Here is a 25,523-nt window from a genome sequence, read left to right as displayed (position 1 = left end):
TTTTCGTGGCCGTAGGTAGAAATGCGACTGATTTTTCTTTTTAATAGATCTACTGTATCAATTTTTTCTGCTCTAATAAACATCACCCAGTAAGTACATCCTTTATCGATGTTTTGTAGTGTTTCTTGTAATTTGGCTTCAATATAGTTCACAGAGAAATGACAGCAGTAGCCAAAAATGCCGTCGTCAAAAACTGAACAGAGAAATTTTACTTTACTTCCATATTTTTTTTTTTTTTTTTTTTACATTGAATGCTATTAGAGATCGATATGGTGCTCATTGCTTTTTTTCAGAAGACTAAAATGGTTGTAAGCATATTGGATTCTTTTTATTAGGTACAATTTTTTTTTTGTGATGATGATTTGAGAAATTTTACAAATAACCATTTTATAAATGGGTGATCAACTATGTCAAAGTTTACATTTGATTCTTTAATAATTAAGTTTCAGTGGACATTTTTTGAATTATTTAAATGCGACCTATATTTTCAACATGAAACGGCAAAAAGTAAATGATCCCTTTCAAAATAACATTCAAAAACATAATAATCAATTTCGTCAAAAAGATGAGAGAAGCGTAAAATCTGAAATAAAATGTGTTCTTAGTGTTTATTATATGGATTTGATTTGATATACTATTTAGAATTGTTATCTCAAATCGCTAAACCAATCCACCATTATGGATTGTTATCATGGATTGCATCATATCATCATTATGAGCTGAGTGATGACTTCCATCCCATGGAGTGATGTAAGTTGATGAATTTTGACTGTTAAGAAAAGTTTTAATCAAGTTTAAAGTCATGAAAAGCATAAATAATTATAAATGAGAAAATTTGATTTTGAGTTTGTATTTCTACGGCAAAGTTTTCAAGATTCGGATCGTGCTATAAATAATTCTACTAGACATGCTTTTGGGGATACCAAAAATAGATCACAACTATTATGTCGATGGGTTCGAAAAAACTAGTCTGAAAAAAAGGGCTTTTTGACTAGTCTGAAAAGAATGGTTATTATTTAATCTATTGTGAGAATATGTATTTTGGACGCCTTCTTTTTGCCGGCCGATTGAAGCCTAAATTTGACAATGAATTACGATTATAGTTCACACTATTACATACAGAATTTCATTGATTTAAGTGATTGCGTTTACAAGCATGCGACAGCACAGACCGACAAACGGTCAACAGTGCATCAAATTTGGTTCAGAATTTCATAAGAATATGTGTTGGAAATACTAAACCTGTGTTCCAACTTTTACTTGCTTTCTCTATTATATATTTAAGATATTGATTTAGATACATTATTAAGATATATATTCCCACAATTTTTTGAATGCCGGCCAATGGCGGGAAGATTCATAACAATATTGTTCGGCATTTTGTGCTAATATGGGTATTTAAAAACCTAAATTTTAAAATTTATATATAAAACATTTTTATTCATTGTTTTGGCATAATTTTTGCCATCCACAATATCGTTTCCCATGATTACAGAAAAATCTGTGTATCAACAGATAATTTACCTTCTAAAGAAAGTCACTTTGCATCTGCTGATATACCTTTAAATGTACAGAATTTTAAAAAAATTAATTACTTTTTCAAAAAAATTTTAAGAGACTGACATTAAAATTCTTGCATCCAACATTCTAATTCTGTTGTATATTAAAGTGATTATTTTAAAGTTTTTCTCGAATTTTAAAAATGATTGAAGCATATTTTTTTTCGTTGATTTTAAATAATTCTTTTCTTGATGAATCCAAGTAATTTCTTTGCTGACCTGCGGCGGAAACGCAGAACTGAGCCTCCGAGATTGCTTTCTCTTCTATGGGCCTGGAACAGCAGAAAAGGGGGAAACGACTAAGCGATGGTTGCTTTTCGCTTAAGCGTATTGCTTACATCATTTTTCGTTCAGTTTTTTCCACTCTTCTTTAAATAAATTGTGCAAAATAGCTTTAAATTTAAGAGTAATTAACAGCATCGTTACACTTTCTTTAGTTGTTGATAATTTTATATAGAAATATTAAGTTTAATTATACATGAACAGAATAAACACATAAAATGTTTGAAATATATATTTAAGCTCTGGTATTTGGCATAAAAAAATAATTTCAGAGAATAATTATTAAACTGTTTAAGAAAGTAATTTTTCTGTCTTTAAAATACTTTAATGGGTAATTTTTTAACACTATTTGAAAGTAAAAAAAATTATAAAAATCATTGAACTTTAATGTGAAATTGCCAGAGCCACGTCAGCCATCCAATTCTTTAAAAATTAGAGTTCCCCAAGAAGCACCACGAGGAAGTGTGGTTGAACTGTGCCACTCAAAAAAAAATGTTTTTTTATTCTTCAACAATTTAAATTTTATTATTAATATTAATACTTTGTTTCCTAAAAGGCACTGTGATATCCAGTTTTTTTTTTTTTTTTTTTTTTTTTATGATCATCGTATATTTCCAGAGAGGAAAAAACTTTCATTGTCTGCTAAAATGAATTTAAAAATTTTGAAACCTGATACAAAAATTTTAACGGTGCTTTCATCTGGATATGTCAACTTTCCTTTATCAATATCAAGCAAATATTCCTTAACAACAGTCTGTCATTTCAAAAGTCAATTCTTTTTTTCCACTCATAATAATTTTATACAGTTGCTATATTGCAAATAAGGTTTTAGCTTATAAACCGCATATCCAGAAAGATAAATATACAAAGGAATCAACTCTTCTTCATCCGTAAAATTATAGAAATCTACATCTTTTATTTTGATTTGGAAGGGTGCTTCTTTTTCTGAAAAAAATCACAAAATAATTCTTTCAAATGAAATGAGCCATATTTTTTCATGAAGTTTTAACAAGGTTTTAATTCTTAATTTTTTTTTCTATTTGTAGAATTTGTTCAAGTAGGCGTTAAATCTTTTCTAGGTATTTTTCGGAGCCATTGTTCCTTCAGATCTGCATCATTGGGAAATTTAAATACTCTTATATTTTCTAAAGTAGGAGGATAATTCAATTTGAAACTTGGTACGTAGCAGACTGACGGCATTGTTATTTTTAAAGAAAAATAATAAAATATATCAAATTATGTATTCCATTGAGCAAAAATAATCTAAAGTTTATTTAAATATTGTTCCCATTTCCAAAGGGATAGGTTCCAAATAGTTGTGATATTTTTATAAAATAATGTTCTAATTTTCTAATATTTAATGATAGTTTTATTTATCTGAAATAATAATGTTATTTTTTCTGAACTTAGAAGCTATCGACTTGTTTACAATTATTTTAAAAAGTAAATTATTTCCTGTGAAAAAAGATTTTAAAAAACTAAACGTACAAAATTAGGGAAAGAAACAAAAAATTGGTTTTCTTTAATGCCAAAAAAAGAAAAAAAATTTATAAGCAAACAAAATGATTCTGTTATTAGTATTACACAAACTGAATTATATGAATCGTTTAAATACTCGTGTTTTCACTCTGCAATAAATAAAGAAAGTCTAATTCTAAGAGACAAGAGAGGATTTTAGGCTTAATGTATACTTCACATTAGAATTTATAACTCGAAAAAAAATGCTATTAAAGAAAAATAAATAGTCTTAATTACTCACATGATACGGTACTCACATATCAAGTGTGATACGGTACTTCGTTTTAGTAATACAGAGGCGATGTCCTGGAATTTTAATGTAAAAAAATGCTCAAAATCTTTGCAATCACAAACGAACGGACGATAGTGACAATGGACAATCAACTGACCAAAGCTGAAGACAGTCCATCGTTTAGTTAAAACCGGTAATGGCGGAAACGGTCATTGTTTTAGGCCCATAAAACTTTTATTGCTCTCTTCGTTCTCGCAGGTCCCGGCAGAACTGTGAGAGAAGTCTCATCTCTTCATTGATTTGGTAAGGCGCAAATTGTTGTAAATTACGAATCATGAGAATCCTTCTAATAGAACTTAAATTTTAACACCATTATCTGCAGGAAACTTTCTAATTTCCTCCCTCCTCCTCCCCCCTCTGTTTTTAGGGAGTATTTTCATTTTTATTTATTTATTTTGATTTCTATCGTCTGTAGTCTACTAAGCGATATCATTATTATGAAGAAAAATAAAGGTGTAAAATCATTATTTTTTGTACTTGGTGTTAATAATTTTCATATAATATAAAGTAATTTCGTGAGTAGTACTGTGCAGTTCTTCTAGTTAATAATACACATATATATGGAGATTCAGCAGAATAAGCTATTTATTTTTGAAAGTAGACATGAGAAAGGCCCATTTTAATCCTTACCACAAAAGCTGTTAAGATAAAAATCGGCCCCATTTGCCTTGCAACATCATTCGTAAATGCCAGTTTACTAAATAAAACTAAACAATGATTATTTTGAATTCTTTTTCATCTTCACATCCTAATCGAAACAAGTCTCGATCGAATCAAATGGAAAAAGCTTCCATCTTTCATTAAAAAAAAAAAAAAAAAAAAAAAACATAAGGATTATGCGCAAAAAATGAAATTTCGAGTAACCATTTTTATTTAAAATTTACGAATGGCAACAAAACAAAATTGCGTTAGTTTTGGTTTGTTTGAAGTTCTGTTTGAAAGGTGTAAGAGCTGTATTGTATACGAAAGAAATTGATCTTCGCTGAATTGTTACGGTAAATTGCTGCAACATTTTTTGTACTTTAAAAATTTAGAATTATTTACTACAGTTGTTTGTATCTAAAAATTGCTGAAGATGTATTTTTGCATTATTATATAAATATATCTTTGACCTTCTTGGTGTTATATAATTGAAATGTATTTTCGGCTCTCCGGAAGTTTCTAATGTAGCAAATATTTTAAAGCCAATAATTAGTTTTACTTTGTTTGATTTTTAATGCCTCTAACTGTATATTGTAAGATTGTATTATTTTTTTTCTGCTTTTTTTCAGTTTTAAGGTTTTTAAATATTCTGCATGAAAGTAGTTCCTTATTAATTTTTTAAATCAAAAATGAGGAAAGTACATTCTAATGAAATAAATAACCTTACTAATCTTCCCAATAGAATAAATATTGATGATAATTTTTAATGGAAACACATATTTCAATTATGTTCCAACCCTTTTTCTTCTTTTTTCATATAGAGCTATACACTGCATGCATGTGAAAAGAAAGAAAAAAAATCCCTAATATCGGTATTTTGAGTTTGTTATTAGAACATAATCTGAATTTTTAAAAAAGTAGCGCCAAAAGCTATTTGATATTATGAAAATCTTCAATTTCTAAGTACTTAAAACTTTGTATGAGTTTTTACAAATAGCTTAATAGTTACACTAAACTAACAAATTCTCGCTTTTCTTTATATTCTTTCTTTATATTAATAAATTATATTATTCTTACTTTTACTTATACAAAATAAAAATGATTTTTTTTAAATCTATCTATTTATTTATTTTAAATTATACTGGAACATGCCAAATTAAACTCATTTTATATTTGTATTGCATCTTAAACCTAACAATTGAAAATAATTAATCATTGGCTTGTTGTATCTGCGATACCAAGTTTAAATTATAAAATTCTAGTAAAGGAAGTGTGCCTTTCTTCCCAAATTGTCTTTTACCTCTTAACATAAATGATAATAAGTTTTCATTGATTTCCATTGTTTCTACCATGGATTGCTGTCGGATTCAAAACTTTGCTCAATACATGGCTACTTATTTAACACTTATTCTTCAGCATTTATGTGATCCATCAATCTTGCAATGTATGGTGACTTATTCTTTTATTAAAATATTTATGATTAATGAAAGTTTCACATATGTAATTGCAGATGTGTGGTTAATTATCTGTACTGTATTTTCTCAAATTTGGCCTTTTTATAAATTTGCAGAGAAAAGGCAAATAAAATAATTAAAATTAGATGATAGAAGTGATGTAATTTTTGTTTTGTTATAGGCATGCATCCATCACACCTTTGGAGAAAAGGTGTATTGTCAACATGTCGTTTCCTTCACTCTGCTCAAAAATGTGGTATGAAGACAATGCAAGCATGGCAGGCATTTGAATATGGAAGTCCTGAAAAATTACAATTAAATACAATGGCAGAAATACCTGTAATAAAAAGTAGCATTGATGTATTAGTTAAAGTTCATGCAGCCAGTGTGAATCCATTAGATGTCTGCATGTTAGGTATTAAATATACTTTTTTAGATTTTAATTTTTACTTTAGAGAATCTATAACATCTTACTCTCTCTCTGTATATATATATATATATATATATGGTTTCACTTATTTATTTTAATTGATAACTGTTATTACACTCTTATCCTGTATTTATAAAATATTTAGGTATTTTTATTCTTTGTTACTAATAAATTTGTATGTGATTTGCTCTCCAGTACCGTCTGATCTTACAGTTACCAAATTTTACTATCAGCTTTATTCCTCTCTTGTATTTTAAGATATTTTCCATTCAAAATTAATTTACCTTCTATAACAGTTAATATAATTATACAGTTAGCAACAAACTATAGAAATTCTGTATAATCTTATTTTAATACCCTGTTGTTTATCTATGCTGTCTGAATGTATAAATGGCAATTTCTTGAGTAAAAAAAAGAGTCCAATTATATTGAATTTCAATAGGAATTTCTGATTGGAAATGTTTCCACATAATATTTATTTTACAATTATTTTCAAAATTCATTTGCAGTGATCATTAAAGGGAAAATGAAGAATGATGTATATGGATAGCAGAAAAAAAAAAAGAGAGTCAACAGGAGTATTATTCAGTTTTCTTTTTTTATATACTTATTTAATATGGCACTTTTGCATAAGTTTCATGAGATTGTGAAGAAAATCAAATATGCATTTTATACCCTTTCTTTTTTACTGATTGTGTCCAAAATTTAATATATTTGTATAATTTTTATTTTAAACAAACTTGCTGAACTTCGTTTACATAGCATATTGGATATTTTAGATGTATTCACATTTTATCAAATATTGAGAGGCATACAGATTGTCAACCCTTTTGTAGATTTAGCCCAAAATTTTGAAGCAGGTCCCAAAAGCTGGTTAAAAAATATGTGCTAATTTACATTCATCTAACTTGTTATATGTTTAAGTTATTGTACATACAAAGATTGTTAAAAAATCTATACATATATAAAATTTTGAAGGCCTTACATCAAATATATCTATCTTGCTTATTGTATTCACTGAGAAAATTTGATAGAAATAACTCTTAAAATGAACATTTTTAAATGTGAAAAACTCTAAAACATACAAATTCATCAAAATCCAAATTTGTTGATGATTACTATATTTCTCTTTATATACTTAGATGACAAAGCAGTAAATATAGGAGAATTCAAATTAAATAGAGTGCAGTGCTGAAAGTAATGCTTTGCTGTTGATGAGGATGATTAATTTCTGTAATGGTATTTTAAATGAAACCATGCTAGTATAACAATCTCAGATAGCTGAAATAATGAAGTATAAAAAAATTTAACTTAATTACTGATCAGCTAGATAGAAGGGAGGAAAAAAAAAAAGATTTATCGAATATAAATAGAATAATACATTAAATCAAACTTTTTTTAATAATATTTAGTTTTCTGTGAACTCTGGAAATTGTAAGTTTCTCCAGATTTTGCAATGTATAATGGACTAATTCAGTTTTCCTATATTTGACTAAATTTTCATAAAATTGTATTTTTCTTTTGTTGTACTTTTCTTTCAGATTTTTTTACAGTATTGTTTATAACCTTGATGCTATCAAAGATTTTCTTTAAAGAATTAGTATTCATTATTAAAAATGCAAATGTGTAAGGTTTAACCATATTTATCTGTTTAATCTCTAATATTTAAAACATTTTTCATTTTCAATATAAATGTGTATAGTATTATATTTGAGAAGTATGAGATATAAAATTAACATTTAGTTGTTTGAAATCTATTACCATTTTTACTACTCCAAACTTCATTATCTGTCTTTCTTCTAATAGTTTTCAAAGGAGAAGAAGATTTTTTAATACTAGATATTATTAATTATTTTAATTAGTTTACAAAAGAAAGTTGTAAATGATAAATGTTTGCTTAAATTTATTATCTTCAATTTCTTTTTTCTAATTTACTGTTTTATGTTTTCTTTGAAGTTATTTTTAGAAAATTGTCTTTGTAGAGTAATGTGTTTCTTGATTTATCTATCATTTATTTTTCAGAGGGCTACGGCTCAACAGCTTTCAATTTTGTTCGACAAGTTAACAATTGTTCTTTAACCCCACAAGAATTTCCTTTACAGCTAGGGCGTGATTTCTCAGGAACTATAGTGCATGTTGGAAAATGTGCTAAAAATTATAAGGTTGGAGATGAGGTAATAAATTGAATTCCTTTTATAAACTGAAATTTGAAACATATATGTTTTTAATTATTTTTTACAGCTTTATAAAATAAAGCTGTTGCGCTGCAACACTGCAGAATTATTTTCATTATTTTTAAACCTAATAGTATTCATAAGCATTTTTTTAAAGTTGCTGGTTCAGAAGATTAATGGAAATTTATTATTTTTTGTTTGACAAGGTTTTTATAGTATTTAAAACTATACCTTTTATATGTTGATATTTATTTTTATTTATTTTGAATTTCGAAGAAATAGCATTTCATTTCATAATTACTATTTCTCAGAAATAATAATTATTTTTCTTTTTAATTCCAAAAAACTTTAATATCTGATCATCAGAGGTAAATTATATTGATAAATATGGAGTTAGAATTAATGTAGTATCTATTTTCTTTTCAAAGGATTCTTGTTTCTTAGGTTTGGGGAGCTTTAAGCCCTTGGCAAACTGGTACTCATGCTGAATATGTTTTGGCACCAATCTGCTATGTAAGCATCTTCCCTTGTTTATTTTTAGTTAGAAACTGTACTATAAGTTACCATAATTTTTATTTCTTATTTTATGAATGCAAGTTGTTTTATTTATCAACAGTTCCAGCAATTAATGGTTGTTTGCATTCTATATTTCAAAACTGTAATTCTTATTGCATCAGATGCCTCCCTTTCCCCTATTATAATAATATATTAACATAATCTGTCCTAGCAGAATATATCTGTGAGATACTGTAATCATTTGGCATATTAATTTATTCTTCTGTCCCAATCCTGGACAAATTTTTGTAAGAGCATGTCAAAAAAAACAAAAAAAAAACATAATATAAAATTTAATAAAAACTTCGAAACAAATATTTAAAAAAAATTATCTAACACTTATCCAATGAATTAATTTGAAGCTTCTTTTGAGAAGTTATACTTTTCTATAAATAGTATTTCTAGTAACTAATAAATATTCATGCCTTTATTTAAAATCTGCAGCAGACTAATCAGTTGGCATTTCTAATCAGTTGGCATTTAGATTATAGACTATAATTTCGCTTTTATATTTCTATCCCTCGTCTATAAAAATCAATTGAAAAAAAATTGTAGCGAAAAAGAATAAGGAACTGTATGCATGGCTTGCAGGAACTATTTATAGTATATTTTAATTATATAAAATGGTGCAAAACACTTTCCATTTCCTTCTCAGAAATCCCTATTTTTAAGAATTATCTTAGCCAAATTTTTTTCCCCCATGTACTATCTAAAGGTTAAATTTTTTTTCCCCATGTACTATCTAAAGGTTAAATTTTTTTTTTTAATGTTAAATGAAAAAAAATAAATTATTATGAGCAAAAAATTGAATTCTTTCTCAGAAATAATAATTAAATTCAGATTCAGTTATTATTTAAAAATAAAATTAATCAATTTCTTTATTTAATTTATAATGAATCAACTAGCCTGAACTCAAAAGCACAATAACTTAAATATTTCAAATTTAGTTTGGGGTTTGTGACTACAAATGTAATTTTGTGTCACATTTTTTCTTCAGTCGGCTGAGAAGAATTCATCTGACACCCAAATTCGTTTTTTTGGATATATTTAATCACATGTTAGGGATTAATCTTCAAAACATTAACCAAGGATTACATGATTGGTTCAATAAAAATGCCAAATTCACACTAATGGTTAATATTTTGTAACTGCTGCCAATGCCATACAAAGCATTCTCTTGGATAATTCCTTTATTAGAGAGTATGCAGAAGAGTTTGGGTGAGACCTCTCTTACTGGTTTAGTTCTGTGACACACAAGACAATAATCCTTGTAAACTTTGTATTTGAACAATTAGGTTGTATTAAAAGAAGTTAAGCATTTTTTTTTTTTTTTTACATTTTATTAAAAATTCTTTTAAATTAGAAATTTAAATTGTTTAAACACTAAACCAGGCATTCAAACTAATGTTCTTAAAATTACAGATTTTATTATTTTAATTAATTGAAACATATGTATCATAAAAATTGCTTATGTAAGGATTAAATCAACACTGATATATAAAAAGTAAATATTTTCTCTTATTTGAAAAAGAGAAGGGAGAAGAAATAAAATTTTCACTGTCCAAGTGCCCCTTCAAAGAATAATCCAACTCCAAAACTAAGGCAAGACAGAAATTAAAAGATTTAATTAGGAAATTCAAACTAAATTTATTTTAAATAAAATGATATTTGAAATTTCTCTTAGATACAAACTTTTTTTGTAGTTGATCATCAATTGCAACCCACCGATCCTTTTCCTTAGGTTAGTTGTTAGTTATGTTTTTTTTAAAGGTTATTGACCCGAACACATTTGCCACATGGAGTTGAATGAGTAACAGTAGCTAAATATATTAAATTCTCCTTCAATAATAACAATTGCATATTCTTCATTATCAATTATTAGTTTTAATAATCAAAATAACTGTCAAATTAATAAGTACTGACTTATAAATTTGACAGTTTGCTGTATGTTATCAATTGTTAGTTTTTAGAAATTTATATTTTGATCCATAACTTTCTTTCTCTAGATATCCAAAAAACCTAGTTCGATTAGCCATGCTGAAGCAGCTTCATTTCCTTATTCTGCTCTAACTGCCTGGTCCGCTATCAAAATATTTGGTGGACTTTGTGAAAAATCTACTTATGGGAAAAGGTACAAAAAAAAATCCATTATCAATATTATAATGGGGGGAAGTAAAAACTACTCTTAAGAAAAGATAATCAAAAAATAATTGAGAATGAATATTTTTTAAGATGTTGTTAAAATGTGTGAGGGAAGCGTACTTAAGCTTTATTGTAAACATTTCAACCAGAGAGTTGGTGTGAAACTGGTGCAAGCAGGCACCGCTCGCTGTTTTGTTAGCGGCAAAAAGAATTATTCGTTCGCTCTTTGTTAGCAGCAATTTCTACTTTTTAATGTATATATTATGTGTTTCCTTATATATATATGATCATCGTCCATGTGTGTGTATGAAAATAAATAAGAAAAAGACGAGAAAGCATCTTTCCTTGGATTAAACACACACACCCAGCTATAAAATGTAAAGTTAAAATACGATTTATTGCAATTAACAGCTCTGTTTGGATTAAAAATTATATATGTCTAAAACTTGTTTTGAAGAAACAGTCATGATGTTCTTGGTAATTTAATTCTTCATATATTATTAAGAAAATAATCAGGATTTTATGCATTATTAAAATTTATTTTCCAAGCCATAGTGAAAGCATATGCAGAAAGCAGGAAAGAGAGGCTGTGATAAAGTATTTGGAATTTATATAGCATTTAAAATGAATTTGGCAACTATTTTGATTCCATGAAATAGTTGCCAAAATAATAGAATATTTATTTGGCAAATTCATTTTGAAAGAAAAATAATAGAAAATAATAGCCCTTACAACTCAGAATTTAGTTACATTGAATCCAGATTCTGAATGAATAGTAAATTAGTTTTAGAGTTTTGATTAATTAGAAATTATTACATGCATATATGTGTGCATATTATGTTTGTGATGTACCAATACCAGTGGGCTGAAATTTCTTAATGGAGCACATATTTTTCAAGCACGCTGAATCTCAAAGATGCTTTTTTAGATACTGCAGTAATATAACATAATATAAACTCTCATTAGAAATATAAAACAATGGAAAAAGCAAAATCAGAAAACTCATCTTTGAATCAATCTTTAGTTAGATATGAAGAAGCACATGAAAGTTTGTTGAAAATAGCCTTATTCACAATAATGTATGGTACTTTTTGCAAAATTTGGTTTTTTTTTTCTTCTATAATATGAATTTGACAGCCATATTAAGGCCATATTAAAACTGTGATTATTCTAAGTTAGTGACAAATAAAATTGTTCCCATATATTGAATTCAATCTATAATGATAGATCTGCCCAATAAAAGTTTTTCTATTGATGGAAAGTAGCATTAACTGTCCTTTATAAAGTTAAAAAATAAATAATGAATAATACAAAAACTAAACATTAATTTAGAAAAGAATAATAGTCATGAAATGCAAATAAAGACAAGCATTAAAAAATATATTTAAAATATTGAATAATGAAATTATAGTTTGCTTATAAATGTTCAGTTATTGTTGGTGATGAATAATTTCTATTACTGAAGCTTTACTATTATGATAATTCTTTTTTTATTCATGAAAATCATGTACTAAATTACAAAAACTTCTTTTTACATTATTTTGCAGAGTATTAGTAATTGGAACAACTGGTGGTGTAGGAATGTTTTCCGTACAGGTATATTCAATTCCATCATTTTACTTTAATGTTTTTGAAGGAATAATGCTTTTAAGTTAAGGGTTATGCTTTCAGGAAGCAATTTTAAAAAAAGAACAACTTTAAGAAGAAAACTATCATTTAATAAAATTTGCGCTATGTATTGCAAACTGTAGAAGTATATCTTTGCAAAACAAAATTGAATCAATTTTAGTCCATCATACAACATTCTTTTTTTCCTAATGTTTTACAATAACAGTTATATTTCAAAATGTGCATTTTGAAGTTGTCATGTTGCCATAAAACAGTACTTTGCTTCATTTATGTAGGATGAAAATGTAATTTGTACATATTATTTTATTTCTGTAATGTTTGTATTTAGCTTTTTCTGTAGAAACTCATTTTATTGATTTATTTTTTTCATCTAATGAGGGAAAAAACATTTTTTTTATCAGATTAGTGGGGAAAAAATGAAAAAATTTTATTTTATGAGATTAACTCATAGTTTGAGATCAAACATTATTATTAAGGAAATTAAAATAATGAAGCTATAAATAAAATGGCTGTGTTTGTAAATTATCACAAAATTGTTTATGATAATCATAAAAAAATTGTTATCAAGAGTGTGAAGTCTTGTGAAGTAGAATTCTTTTTCTGGTGAATTTCTTAACAATAACAATATTTATGATGAATTTATTAACAATATTTCTACTCTTACTTCTCTATTATATTTCTAAAATAAGAATGTCTACTTTCAAATTATTTTTAACTTTGAACAAAAGCTCATTAAAATCTTCTCAGTTTAAAACGCACTCCTTATAACAATGAATTGTTATATAAATGTTTAGGAAAAAATAGAACTACTGGGTTTTAGTTATTATTATTTTTTTTTCAATAATAATAAATATCTATATTGGAACAGAAAGAATTTTTTTCTAGAACTGTAATATTATATCATTTATGGAAGAATGTTTTATAACAGAGCTTTTTAAGAACAGAATGAAATATATAAAAGCAATCTTAAGATGTACAAAAATTTTCATAATATCAGTTAATATTTAGGTGGGAAATTATAGCATAAATTACAGCACTATAATCTCTCCCCATAAACTGAATCTTTAAAAGAAACTTGCAAGTGTTATAATTTCAAGATTGAATTGTGTGCTGCAGAGGAAGGTTCAAAATTTCTTTGATAGTTCCTTAAACTTTTGAAAAAAAAAAATTTTTTTTTTGGACCTTTCCCGCTGTGAAATATAATTATTTCAAAAATAATTTCTGCACACATTTGCAATATGACAAGTTCCTTCTTTTTAAATATAACTTCTTTATCAACTTTAAAAAATGATGCATAAGACTTCAGTTTAGGTTCTGTATATTCTTGTGTTTTTTGTTTTTTATGTCTCAGTTTTTAAAAGTCTCACTTTTTGATCATAATAACACATGCATCATGATAGATCATAAATACATAATACTAACACATACACATCAACATAAATGCATCATGATAGATGTAATGCTGTCGGAATGAAAATCTACACAGGTTCTTCTCCTTGTATACTTTTTGTATCACTACCAATGAGATTTTGATGACATAAAAAAAATTACTGTTATTTTATACTGTTACATTCATATTAATTTCACCCTATTTAATTTCTTTTTTTGGTTGAATGATAAAAATGCATTTTTCACAAGGATTCTAAGAATTAAACCAAATTCTTACCATCTGTACTGAAAAAATTCTTTGCTCTTATCTTCATATAGCTTTGCATTATTGCACCTTGTACATCTCTGAATGATTTTTTTCTGTTGCTTAGACACAAACTCCCCATTATTCTATTATCATTTGCAATAGATCCTTTTATTTTTAGTTTTTCTTAGTAAAATTTCTACATACCATATATAAATTTAGAAATCTTACTTTTGTTAAATTTCTACCAATTTTTTTCTATCTAAGTAATATTTTTATTTTGCATTACTTTCTTGGTGGACATTTATCATTTTGTATCATTTATTTAATTTAATTATGTTTTGTATGTCCTTTAAACTGGAAAAAAAAGAGGGGATTAAAATTCTTAATAGCAAATACACAGCTACAAGGAAAGTCGTGCAAGTTGTCTCCCTTCATTTCCAATACATGGTATTACTAACTGAATAGTGTGAAAACAAAATGGTACAGACAATGCTTTCTAAATATTCAGGCTTGATAGCTGCATTCAAATGATTAGTCTGTTAATAATTTGAATAAGCTTAACTGAGCTGCTTTGTTTAAATTAACTGTATTATTAAATAATATAAATTAATTTAACCTTAAAAACTGTATTTAATTAAAAAGAACATATGTACCCTTATCTTAATGAACTGAAGTATTGTATTCTTGATTAAATCTTGATTTCATTATTGTATGATTTTGTGATATTACTTTTAATTTTAGTATTATTATGATCTTCAAACTTTGAAAAATGCATATTTTCCCAGTAATTCAAAAGTCTTGTATATCAAAATAATTCTGCCATCTTGTCCCCTTAGTAGAGTTAACTGATTTACTGAATTATTTCTCTACCTAAACCAATTCACTTAAATTATCTCTTATCAGGAATTATCAATGTATTTCTTTCAGTGTGAAGCATACATGCATGATTCATAAAATAATACATTCATGAATAAAACATCTTTAACTGAGTGGAAGTATAAAATGCAAACAATTTCATTTCAATTAGAGTAGCATTATATACAATAATCATAACTAGTCTTTTAAATTATCTGTAAATTATTTGTTATTTTAAAATATGAAGTCAATTTGAAATTTGTTGACCTCTGGATACCTTTTAAAATACTCAGAAATCTATAGTTTTATAACTTTTTATTGATCATTTGACCTTTTGTAATAATCTTTGATACTTTGATATTTTGTAGGAGTAATTATGATAGTATAAACAAACAAACAAAAAAAAAATTTTTAATGTTCTAGTAAAATAATTAATTGCTCTGTTTAAAAGTAAAAAAAAAAAAAAAATAGCCTAGTATGAATCAAAAGAATGAGCATCTATAACATTATAGTTAATATGTCTATAATAAGTTATAAAATGAATAAATAAATAAATCTATTAAATTTAACCTTCCATTGGACGCAACTAATCTGTGAGATGAAGTCACGATTTTTTTTTTTGCACCAATCAGCAAGATCTAAAGCCTAAATATACTCAAATGTAAGTGAAAAGTTCTGTTTAATATGTTTTTTTAACATACATTCAAAAATTGCATTAATTGAGTACTTTAATCTCTTAGATGAATTGCACCCGATCGTGTTAGGATTTGCATTGCGCCCGGCGGAAGGTTAATAAATAACTCTATTTAATTTTAGATATGTCAAAATTAAAATTTGTAGAAAGTTTCAGATCCATTATATATTATGTAATTGTAAGATAGGTAAAAAAAAATTTATTATAGTAATATGTGAATATAAAATAGAAATTATGACATTATACACATGTTACGCAGCCTGAATGTGAAGCTTTTTGATTTGTAAGAATTGTATGTTATTTATTGATAAATAACATGTTGATACTAAAAAAATAATCATACTTCATTGTAAATTACTCTCTTGATTGTAAATCAATTTTTATTTCTGATTCTAATTAATTATATGCTTTGTACAAAGTATAAGATCCAAACTGTTGTATTATATCTTAAAGAATGAAATACAATACAATAATTTAGAATTTTATTCAGTGTTACCTTGTAGCAGAAACAAATGAATCTTTACATTTTGAATTAAGAGATGAAAGACATGTTTCTCCACCTGTATATTAAGCCACCAAGCTAATATCATATTTTAGAAGTATGTAAATTGGCCAAGCTAGCTTTATTGGTCTTCTCATTTATTCTTTTCATTTACTTCTAACTAAACACTATAATGCACTTAAACATATAATAGTGTCCTCATTATTGGATTTAGACATTTTGAAGCAGTGAACATTATGAGATCCCTTTTTTAAAAAAACTGGACGATTTAGCTTCTCATTTCAGCACATTTTTGATTTACTCAAAATGTTAAATTATTTATTTTGATCCAGTTTTATGTAAGGTAAATTATTTTCTTATTTACATTAAAAAGTTATATGTTTTCGTTTCATTATTTATTATGAATCGTGACTATTCAACATCTGTGTTTGTATCAAATTATATTTAAGCGGCTGCTTGGTGTTTATAAATATTTGTTGTAATAATTTAGTGAACATAATGAAACAGATAAGAACTTAGTTGATAATATTTTATAATTATCCTAATACTTTATAATTTGTAAAATTTACATTTTTTTTACAAATTTATTTGGAAATTAGGTTAATGGCATTATTTTAGGCAATCTGCCTTCCTTTTCATCACTGTCTCAGCTCAGTGGACCTAGGCAGCTGCCTAGTTGGAAATTTTACCATATACTATAAGAGATTCATTTAAATCTAGATAATTTCTAAATTGTTGAATAATATTGCCTGGGTCACTGGAAAAGTCACCAGAATGTCTCTTTTATTTAATAAGTTAACTGTATTACACAATTGAGATAATAAATTTATAAGAATTTGATAAACAACTCACACTTGGACTCAATAATTAAGATTTTGATTGAGATATCAAAAAACATTTGATGCATGTAATTAATCTGTTTCCAAATGCCTGCTTTTGACAGTTGTTTAAAATTGAAAAATTAATTTATTTATCTTCTAATACTAATCATGTATAATTTACTGTCCATAATAATTTTTTTGAAATTATTTTTTTCACAATAATGGTGCAACTCTAATTAAATTAGATTTTGTCTGATTTTTAATAATTTCTTTGTCAGTTATTAAAGTTATGGGGAGCTGATGTTACTGCTGTGTGTGCAACAGATGCTGTAGAATTAGTCCAAAGTCTTGGAGCTGATACTGTTCTAGATTATCAGAGTCCAGAATTTAAACAAAATCTAAAAGAACTTAGTGGGTAATTAAAATTCTCTGAATAATCTTTAATTGTATTGATTATTTGTATTGATTTCATTATTACTGATAATATTCAATCTCCATCTTTTTTTATTAATTTTGATTATTATTTTTTCTTTTAATCATGACAACTTTTTTTCTTAATAAAGCAATTGACAGTTTAATAATTCCAAAATACTATCCTAAACTAATAATTGATTTAGTATTTTTGCTTAATTCCTATTAAAGATAAATTCTCTAATACTTTATAAATATGTGGTTCATGAATAATTGTTGTATCACATTGCATTATGACCATATCAATAAATGCTAATGCTTACTGCTATAATGTTTTATTTACTTAAGAAACATATAAAAGTAACTACAAAATGTTTTAATTTATTTTTTAATACATTAAAAAAAAGGTGGGAGGATTTTATATTTTATCATTTATTTATTTTGGAGATTTGAAAATTACATATAATTTGTATAGTTAATACAATGAGTAACTCTAAAATTTATTTGAAAGAATTTTAATAATCTTAATCCTTAATTTAGCTTAATGTGCTGCATCTTATTTCTAAACTATAAATCATATTGTTGTTAATGTTTGCATGCTATATTTCTGATATTATAATTCTAATTGATTAATTTCACTTTTTATTTAGTTGAATATATTCATAATAGAAGTCTGGTTATCAAGCAGCTTTATTAATTAACCATTTTGCAGTTATTAGTTAATATGTCATTTTGCTATATGCAAAGATAAAACAGAACATTTCTACTGTATTTAAACTGATATAATTTTTAAACCTAAAATAAGAAAGGATTCTTAGATAACAGGAGATATGAAAACTATAATGAACCTTGAAATATATTTAGAGTTATTGCCAGTAGCTCTAAATATAAATGCTCTCTAGTGTAGGGAAATTAATTCTATCAGAAGTGAGATTTTGTGCAAGATGCTTATTATTAAAAATATTACAGTTGAAATATAAGCAGATATTGAACATACAATACAAACATTAATAAGAGGATTTATTAATAATTATTTACCCTGTTTTTATGAAAACTTATAAAATAATAAATTGAAATTAATTTGGAAATGTCATTGTAGCTTTATCTGATTGATTATCATGTTTTTATCTCCCCTTTCCCAAACACCCACACTATGAAGGAATCTCTGCTCTTCCTCTTATTTTATAAAAATAGAGAATTTTTAGCTTTTTATGAGATAAAAATTTGTATTATTTTTATCTTTCCCTCAAAACTGGAAATTATTATCTGAAAATTATTTTTCAATATTTGTCAAGACATGTTTTTTTCTTACTAAAATCTATAAAAGTATGTATTGTGTGTGTGTGTTTTTAAAAATTTATTTCAGAATGACTTGTTTTATAATTTCGAAAGTAATAAAACTGAGCATATATTGAGAAAAAAACTTATCTTATTCCATTAGATTTGATGTAATATTGGATAATGTTGGTGGCGAATATCCAGATTTAACAATTGATCTGCTGAAAAAATGGAAAAACAGTAAATATGTTACTGTTGTTTCTCCACTACTAAAAAATGCAGATGAACGAGGATTGGTATTAGGAACATTTATGTCTGGTCTACAAGCTAGCTATGATACAGCAATGGTAATTATTTAGTTTTTATTTCATTGATAGCATTTTAAACAAAGTATTTTTATTTTTGTCATATTATTGCATTTCAAGTATAAAAGAAAACTATGTGAAAATAAAATTTTAGTCTAGTTTATAATTTTATAACTTTAAACAGATAAATTTTCAAATTAAAATTATAATCAATTATTTTCAGTCACTCAAGGATGGCAGATCCTTTAGGTGGGCTTATTTTGTTCCTAATGGCTGTACATTAAAATCCATTGCAAAACTCGTTGATAACAGACAGGTAATTCCAACTTAGACTTTCATTTTTTTTCATTAGTAATGTACATGGTATAGTATTGCACCAATGTAATAAATTGATTTGAAAACAAAATATTACTTTAATATTTTATGATCATTTTTACTGTGAGAAAAATTTTTTATTCCCAAAAAGAAATTCTTTAAAATATGACTTGATTATAATTTTAGAATACAAATTAAATTATCAAGAAATATTTAAAGTTTTTAATTTTAATCAAAATTATATGTAAAGAAAAAAAAACTTGAATTTATTTTGATTAATTTAAGTCATAATTAAGAGCAGTTTTAATTTAAAAATACAAACATCCACATTTTGTGTATTCTGTAATTTTAAATAAATGGTTTTTTTAATAAAAATTCTTAATTTACTTAAAAACTTTACAGCTCTATGATGCATTCATTTTTTTTTTTAAATCGATAGAAAAATTCTGACTTTGAACAAATGATATATGAACTGCATTGTTTAATTTGAAGTGCTATATACTATTTCTCATTTAAAATTATTTTAACTATTATTACTTTATTTATCAAGATTTCAATTTATTTGTTAGGAATTAAAAGTCTCTTTTTTGTTGTTATTGTTGCACTCATTTTTAGACCAGTTTTGAAATTTGCAAATCAAATTTTTAATATCCCATTAGTAATTAATTATTTAAACACATAAACACAAAAATAAATTTCATGTCGTAATTTTGCCTAGAGTACTAGAATACACTATGTCTAATAATTTTGAATATATGGATCACATTTTATTTCATGAAAATATTTTATAGTCTGTTTGAATAAAAAATGCATGGGAAACACATAAATTTAACTTATGTCATGTAAGGGAGAATTGAACTTAAATGTATATCAAGGAGAACCTGTATATACTTTTGAAGATTAACCATTTCCTATTTGAATTCATATTTAAAAACCTTCCAATACTCCAAGACCTTCTCATTCATTACATACTTAAAATTGTATACTGTTATGTTTATAACATAATTATTATCTATTAAATGTATCTTTTTCTTAATTTAAAATGCTAACGTATCATGTTATATAACTTTTTATAGGTAAATCCTGTGATAGAAAAAGTTTACAAATTCGAAGACATACCTCAGGCTTATGAAAAGGTTGCAAAAGGGCATGCTCGAGGAAAAACTGTAATAGATTACTCATTGTGTGGTGAAGAAATTAACAAAGAAGAATCAAACAGTGAACCAAAGCAGAATGTGTAAAAAGTTTAATAAAAAATAAAATACAAGACATCACTAATTATATTTAAATTCATCACTAATTATATATTAAATGTTAAATTCATGATACAGTGTCAACCATTCTTATTACATTTCAAACAAAAACAGTCATAATTCATATAGTCACTCACATATTTTTCAAACATATACTCATCACATAAAAAGACATGCAAATTGTATATTTCTTGATAGTTTTTGTAATTTACAAATAGAAATGTTATATTGTTGAAATCAATAATTATTAGAAATAAAATTAATTGCCACTGCTTATGTTTTCCAACTTCTCTATTTATTCAATAATGCAAAAGTTGTCAATAGATATCAGGTTATATGAATAAATTTCTTTGTTGACTGTTCAACATAATCAAAAATTTTATGTATTTTCATCTCTATAGAATGTCTACCAATATAATAACAACAGTTCTTAAATACAAATATAGGTTTATTAACAAATACGAAAGTTTGATTGTTTTATTTGAAGAGGTTATATCAGCAGAATGAATTCTTAGAATTCCACTAACATTAGATGAAAATATATCCTGAATAAAAAAAATCCTTAGGAATCTCTTCTAATTATTTAAAGACAAACTGAAGAAAAAAGAGCTAAATGACAAAAATTACCAAGAAATCACAATAGCATTCTTTAATACAATATGTTACTCATACCTAATTGTAAGCATAATTATCAACTAAACTGCTGTAAAAATTCAGGCAGATTTTCAAATTATAAGCTAAAAATACATTTTAAAATATTAAACATCCAATAAAATATACCACATAACAGTAATTCTGTCCATTTATCAACTATAACCTAGATATAAATAAGATTTTACAATTTTTCCATTATTTTGCATACATGAAAATGAATTCAATGAATCAAATGGCAAAATCAAGATTTCATGAATATTTGGGATTTAAAGTGCAAAACTAGAAGCACTCAAATTTAATAATAAAAATTAATCCATTGATAATGAAATGAATACAATGCATGATTCTATATGTCAAGCTCTCAATAAAAATAATAAATACAAACTTGAAATATAATTAAAAATATTCAAGTCCCTCACTCAAAAATTAAATTCAAATATATAAATAAGCATAACCAAATTTACAATATAAATATAAAAACACTCTACCAAAATAAATATTTTGAGTATTCTTATAGAAAAACAAGTTCATAATTTGATACAATAACATGATTTAAGATATAACAGAAGCAGTATCATAATCACAGCTCTGTTTTTGTAAAATGGATATCATTGATAACCGAGTTTAAATCTAACATGCATTCCATGTAAAGAATTTATGAGCCATAAAAATGCTGTCCAGAGTTATTTAATAATAATAAAGGAGAGGAAGAATTTCTTAATGAATGTGTAATATAGTTATTTTAGAACTTATAAATTGAACCATATCAGTGGTTCATAGATAAGGTCATTGAATTTCATAATTTTATTTCCTCTGCAGTTCCGATTACATTTAAAAATATTCTCCTTTAGTTTTTAAATTTTAAGATAGATAGCTGAACAATCAATGAACAAATTACCATTCAATAGATTTACATTCGCTATAAAATTTTAGCTTACAGTTCAAAATCTAACCAACTGCTTTCCACTGCATATTTGACAGTGTAAATGATTAAATTTGAAAACAAGCAATACAAGAATTTTTTCTATACAAATTACTTATTTCTAAATAATGAAAGTTCCAGATCTAAGAAACAACATTCTGTGTTAATTTACAATAGTGATTTTTGTGTTATTTTTTTATGCATATGCAAGAAGGCTTTAAAAAATTTGAGTTCAATTTATAAAAGTGTCTAATTACTAAAACTTATATCAGATGAAAGAAATCATGCTGTTAAGATACTCATCACTATTAACAACTGTGAATAAAGTGAAAATTTTCACATTGATAAATGCTGCCAAAGCTGAGATTAATATGTGTAATAATTCAGAAAACAAATATACAATTTAAAATTCTATTTTTATTACAAGATTGGTAAATTCTTACATCTGAAGCACAAACACACATTTACAAATTATATATATAAAATTCGTCTTACATGTTTAATATGCTTGCTTTTCAGAAACGGCAGAAGCAATCTAAATTCAATAATTTCAGTGTCATCAATATATATGTTTGCCTTGCATCATCTGCAATATGGGCAGAGTTAAAAATATCAGTGCCCTTTTGGTCGGCATCACTATCAGATGCGAAATCCTAACTTCCATTTTAGCAATTGAGATAGTTTTTTTTTTTTTTTTTGTTTAAATAGATCGATAATTTTATATTTATACTGATTCATCTTTATATTACACCAAATTGAAGGTTATTATTTTTTTTTTTTTTTGTCATTACATTTTTTTTCTGTTAGTGGACTACTATTTATTTCAATCTGATTTCAGTTATTAGTGTTGATTTGAACGTCTGGAAACATTATGGAGAGAGAAGATTTCATTGTAAAGAAATAAAACTTCTAATATTATTATTATAAGTTTACATCTAAAGTGTACTGAAAATAATTTTTATTACGTAAGCACTCTGCCAGTATGCATGATATTTTCTATATCTTTTATTTATTGATTTGTAAGAATCAGATTTGAAATATAAATTAAAAGATAAAGTCTGTCTAGATGGGCACATAAAGACAGAAAAAGTAAGAATTCACTGATATCATATACCAATGAAATATATGTTTTTATATTAAATCAACACTTTTTTAATTAATAAAGAAAAATTGGGCAAAAACAGACATTGCACATTCAACTCTTGAAACAAAAAATGATTTGAGAAAATTCAAAAATTAATCAGAGAACTTATGACTCAATTTGCAAATTTTCATACTTTTTAAGAAGTATTGAGAATCTTATGCTTTATAATAAGAAATAGAATTACACAATAACAAAAACTTCACAGTAGCTAAATAAATTTGCATGGAAAAAGACTTATCACATATACATGATTAAAAAAATACGATGGATATTAAAAATGTTAACATATTGCTTTTCCTAAAAATATGATTTAAGAGCAAAATATTTAGCTATTATGAAGTATAAATGTCAACATTACAAAATAAATATTTTTATTTAAATAAAATAGAAGCGAAATTTTACCACAAAGTAAATATTTTATATACAACACACCAATTACATTGTTATTAAAATCAAAATCTATTTATTATTTGTATTTTACAAGATAATACAAACAAAGTTAATTATTCTATAAGCATACTGATATATGTAATTCATTAAAAGATACCTAATATTTTTATACAACATGTTTTTAAATGCAGTTTAAAGTTATGAAATTAATCATTGCACTAACAGTGATACATGATTGGTAATAGTACACAATATCTATATAAATTTGTCATATGCAGAAGACAACAGAAAATTTCATGTTCATAAAACTTAACAATTTATAAATATTTTTTAATTAAAGAATATTTTTCATAAATTTTTACAAAAGCCTTTAGATTAAGGACAAGTAGATGATTCAATCTCTTTTTAATGCAGATGTTTTTACAAAGAAATGCAAAATTACTTTTTCCTTCAGAAGTAATTAGAAAATAAGGTTTCTGGTTTCCTAGGATCCTTGATGGATTTAACTATCCAGATCACCTCCCCTTACATTAACAATCCCTCCTAACAAATGGGGTGACAAATATGAGAATGAAGTTAATCACTGCAGATTAGTGATGATTATAGGAAAGGCAGATAAGTGAATCTTTTTCATTTAAATGTCTCCAATCAGATGCTATTCCTGATGATGCACGAGTTTGCCAAATTTTGATTATGATCCTTCTTTCCAGGAGAAAAAAAAAAAAAAAAAAATTAACACTTAAAATTATATTTTTTGATTCACAAAACAATAAAATAAGTTCTGGTGACAACTAAGTAAATGTGCATTTAATTATTTCTTCAAGTGGAAAGAGATAATAGGGGTAGTAAAAATATTGTATAGGTACAGTGCAGATAACATCCTGTAAATAAAGGCATAACTTCTTTTAACATCTGTACTGCTCACAAGAAAATAGCTAATTTAACATGTAAAACAATTTAATAATTTAATTTAATGGAAATGATAGACTGTGCGCAGTTAAAGACAATAGGATATGAGAAAATTCATTTAAAGAATAACTATTAACAAACTACAAATAAATCTTGAAGATCAAAAATAATTAAAATTGCAGGCTCTAAATTGCTTAATTATTTCTCCCTTCAATCTACAACACAAGCTTGGCACACTAAATTATAAGCAAAAGCAAAGTTAATTCTAAACAAAGGTATGTTGTGAGTTAAAATGAAACCACAAAGGTCTCAACCGTAACAACTTTATTCAAAAAAGTTGAGCTTAAAATTCATTGTGATGGAAAAAACAATAGAATGGTTTAGGTAGTAGGTTTTATAAATGAATATTTGTACATAGAGAAAAACAATTTTATAAGAAACAGTTTATGTCTTTGAAGTATGACAAAATCCATTCAAGATAAATCAAGTATCTTAAAATTACAAGCTGTAATTAAATTTCAAACCTGATTTATCCAGATTATATAAGTCACATGATTGGAGGTACGATGGTTTACGATGTTGCATAAAATAATTTAAATTGGAGTATGAATAATAATTCTAAAACATTGTTCCTTATGTTGAATTATTCTCATAAACGTTGGGGACTATCTGTGTCTCTACCTTTCTTCTGATTTTTGGACAAAGTGATAACTTGCTTCTGTAGAACTCTAACTTTCGACTAAAATTGAAAGGGAGA

The 25,523-nt window shown here is 25.7% G+C and overlaps 2 protein-coding genes across 3 annotated transcripts in view; one reads left to right on the top strand and one right to left on the bottom strand.

The window, feature by feature from the left end:
• The first annotated feature begins 4,511 nt into the window (after nt 1-4,511).
• On the top strand, nt 4,512-20,772 carry LOC129962690 (reticulon-4-interacting protein 1, mitochondrial-like). Of its 2 annotated transcripts, none has more exons than XM_056076612.1 (10): nt 4,512-4,646; nt 5,929-6,162; nt 8,200-8,351; nt 8,796-8,864; nt 10,913-11,037; nt 12,596-12,644; nt 17,464-17,600; nt 19,038-19,221; nt 19,403-19,495; nt 20,571-20,772. In XM_056076612.1, the coding sequence occupies exons 2-10, from the start codon at nt 5,931-5,933 to the stop codon at nt 20,733-20,735; spliced, it is 1,206 nt and encodes a 401-aa protein (XP_055932587.1). In that variant the 5' UTR covers nt 4,512-4,646; nt 5,929-5,930; the 3' UTR covers nt 20,736-20,772. The 2 variants fall into 2 exon arrangements, with proteins under 2 accessions (XP_055932587.1, XP_055932586.1); XM_056076611.1 differs by lacking the exon at nt 4,512-4,646 and adding an exon at nt 4,803-4,886.
• LOC129962691 (protein FAM76A-like) overlaps nt 20,724-25,523 on the bottom strand; it is a 15,347-nt gene continuing 10,547 nt past the window's right edge. Inside the window, exon 9 of the mRNA XM_056076613.1 lies at nt 20,724-25,505. Coding sequence (XP_055932588.1) covers nt 25,416-25,505 — 90 coding nt within the window. The 3' untranslated portion in view covers nt 20,724-25,415. The remainder of the gene's footprint in view (nt 25,506-25,523) is intronic.

This window comes from Argiope bruennichi, chromosome 3, assembly GCF_947563725.1.
Source record: "Argiope bruennichi chromosome 3, qqArgBrue1.1, whole genome shotgun sequence".
NCBI lineage: Eukaryota > Metazoa > Arthropoda > Arachnida > Araneae > Araneidae > Argiope > Argiope bruennichi.
Note: the sequence above shows the minus strand (reverse complement) of the source record. Positions and strands in the feature narration are given on the sequence as shown.

Excerpts from the sequence above, each read along its gene's own strand:
- LOC129962690 (XM_056076611.1), top strand. Across the intron at positions 12,645-17,463 it reads TAGGAATGTTTTCCGTACAG|TTATTAAAGTTATGGGGAGC; the intron begins GTATATTCAATT and ends TTTCTTTGTCAG. Across the intron at positions 19,496-20,570 it reads AACTCGTTGATAACAGACAG|GTAAATCCTGTGATAGAAAA; the intron begins GTAATTCCAACT and ends AACTTTTTATAG.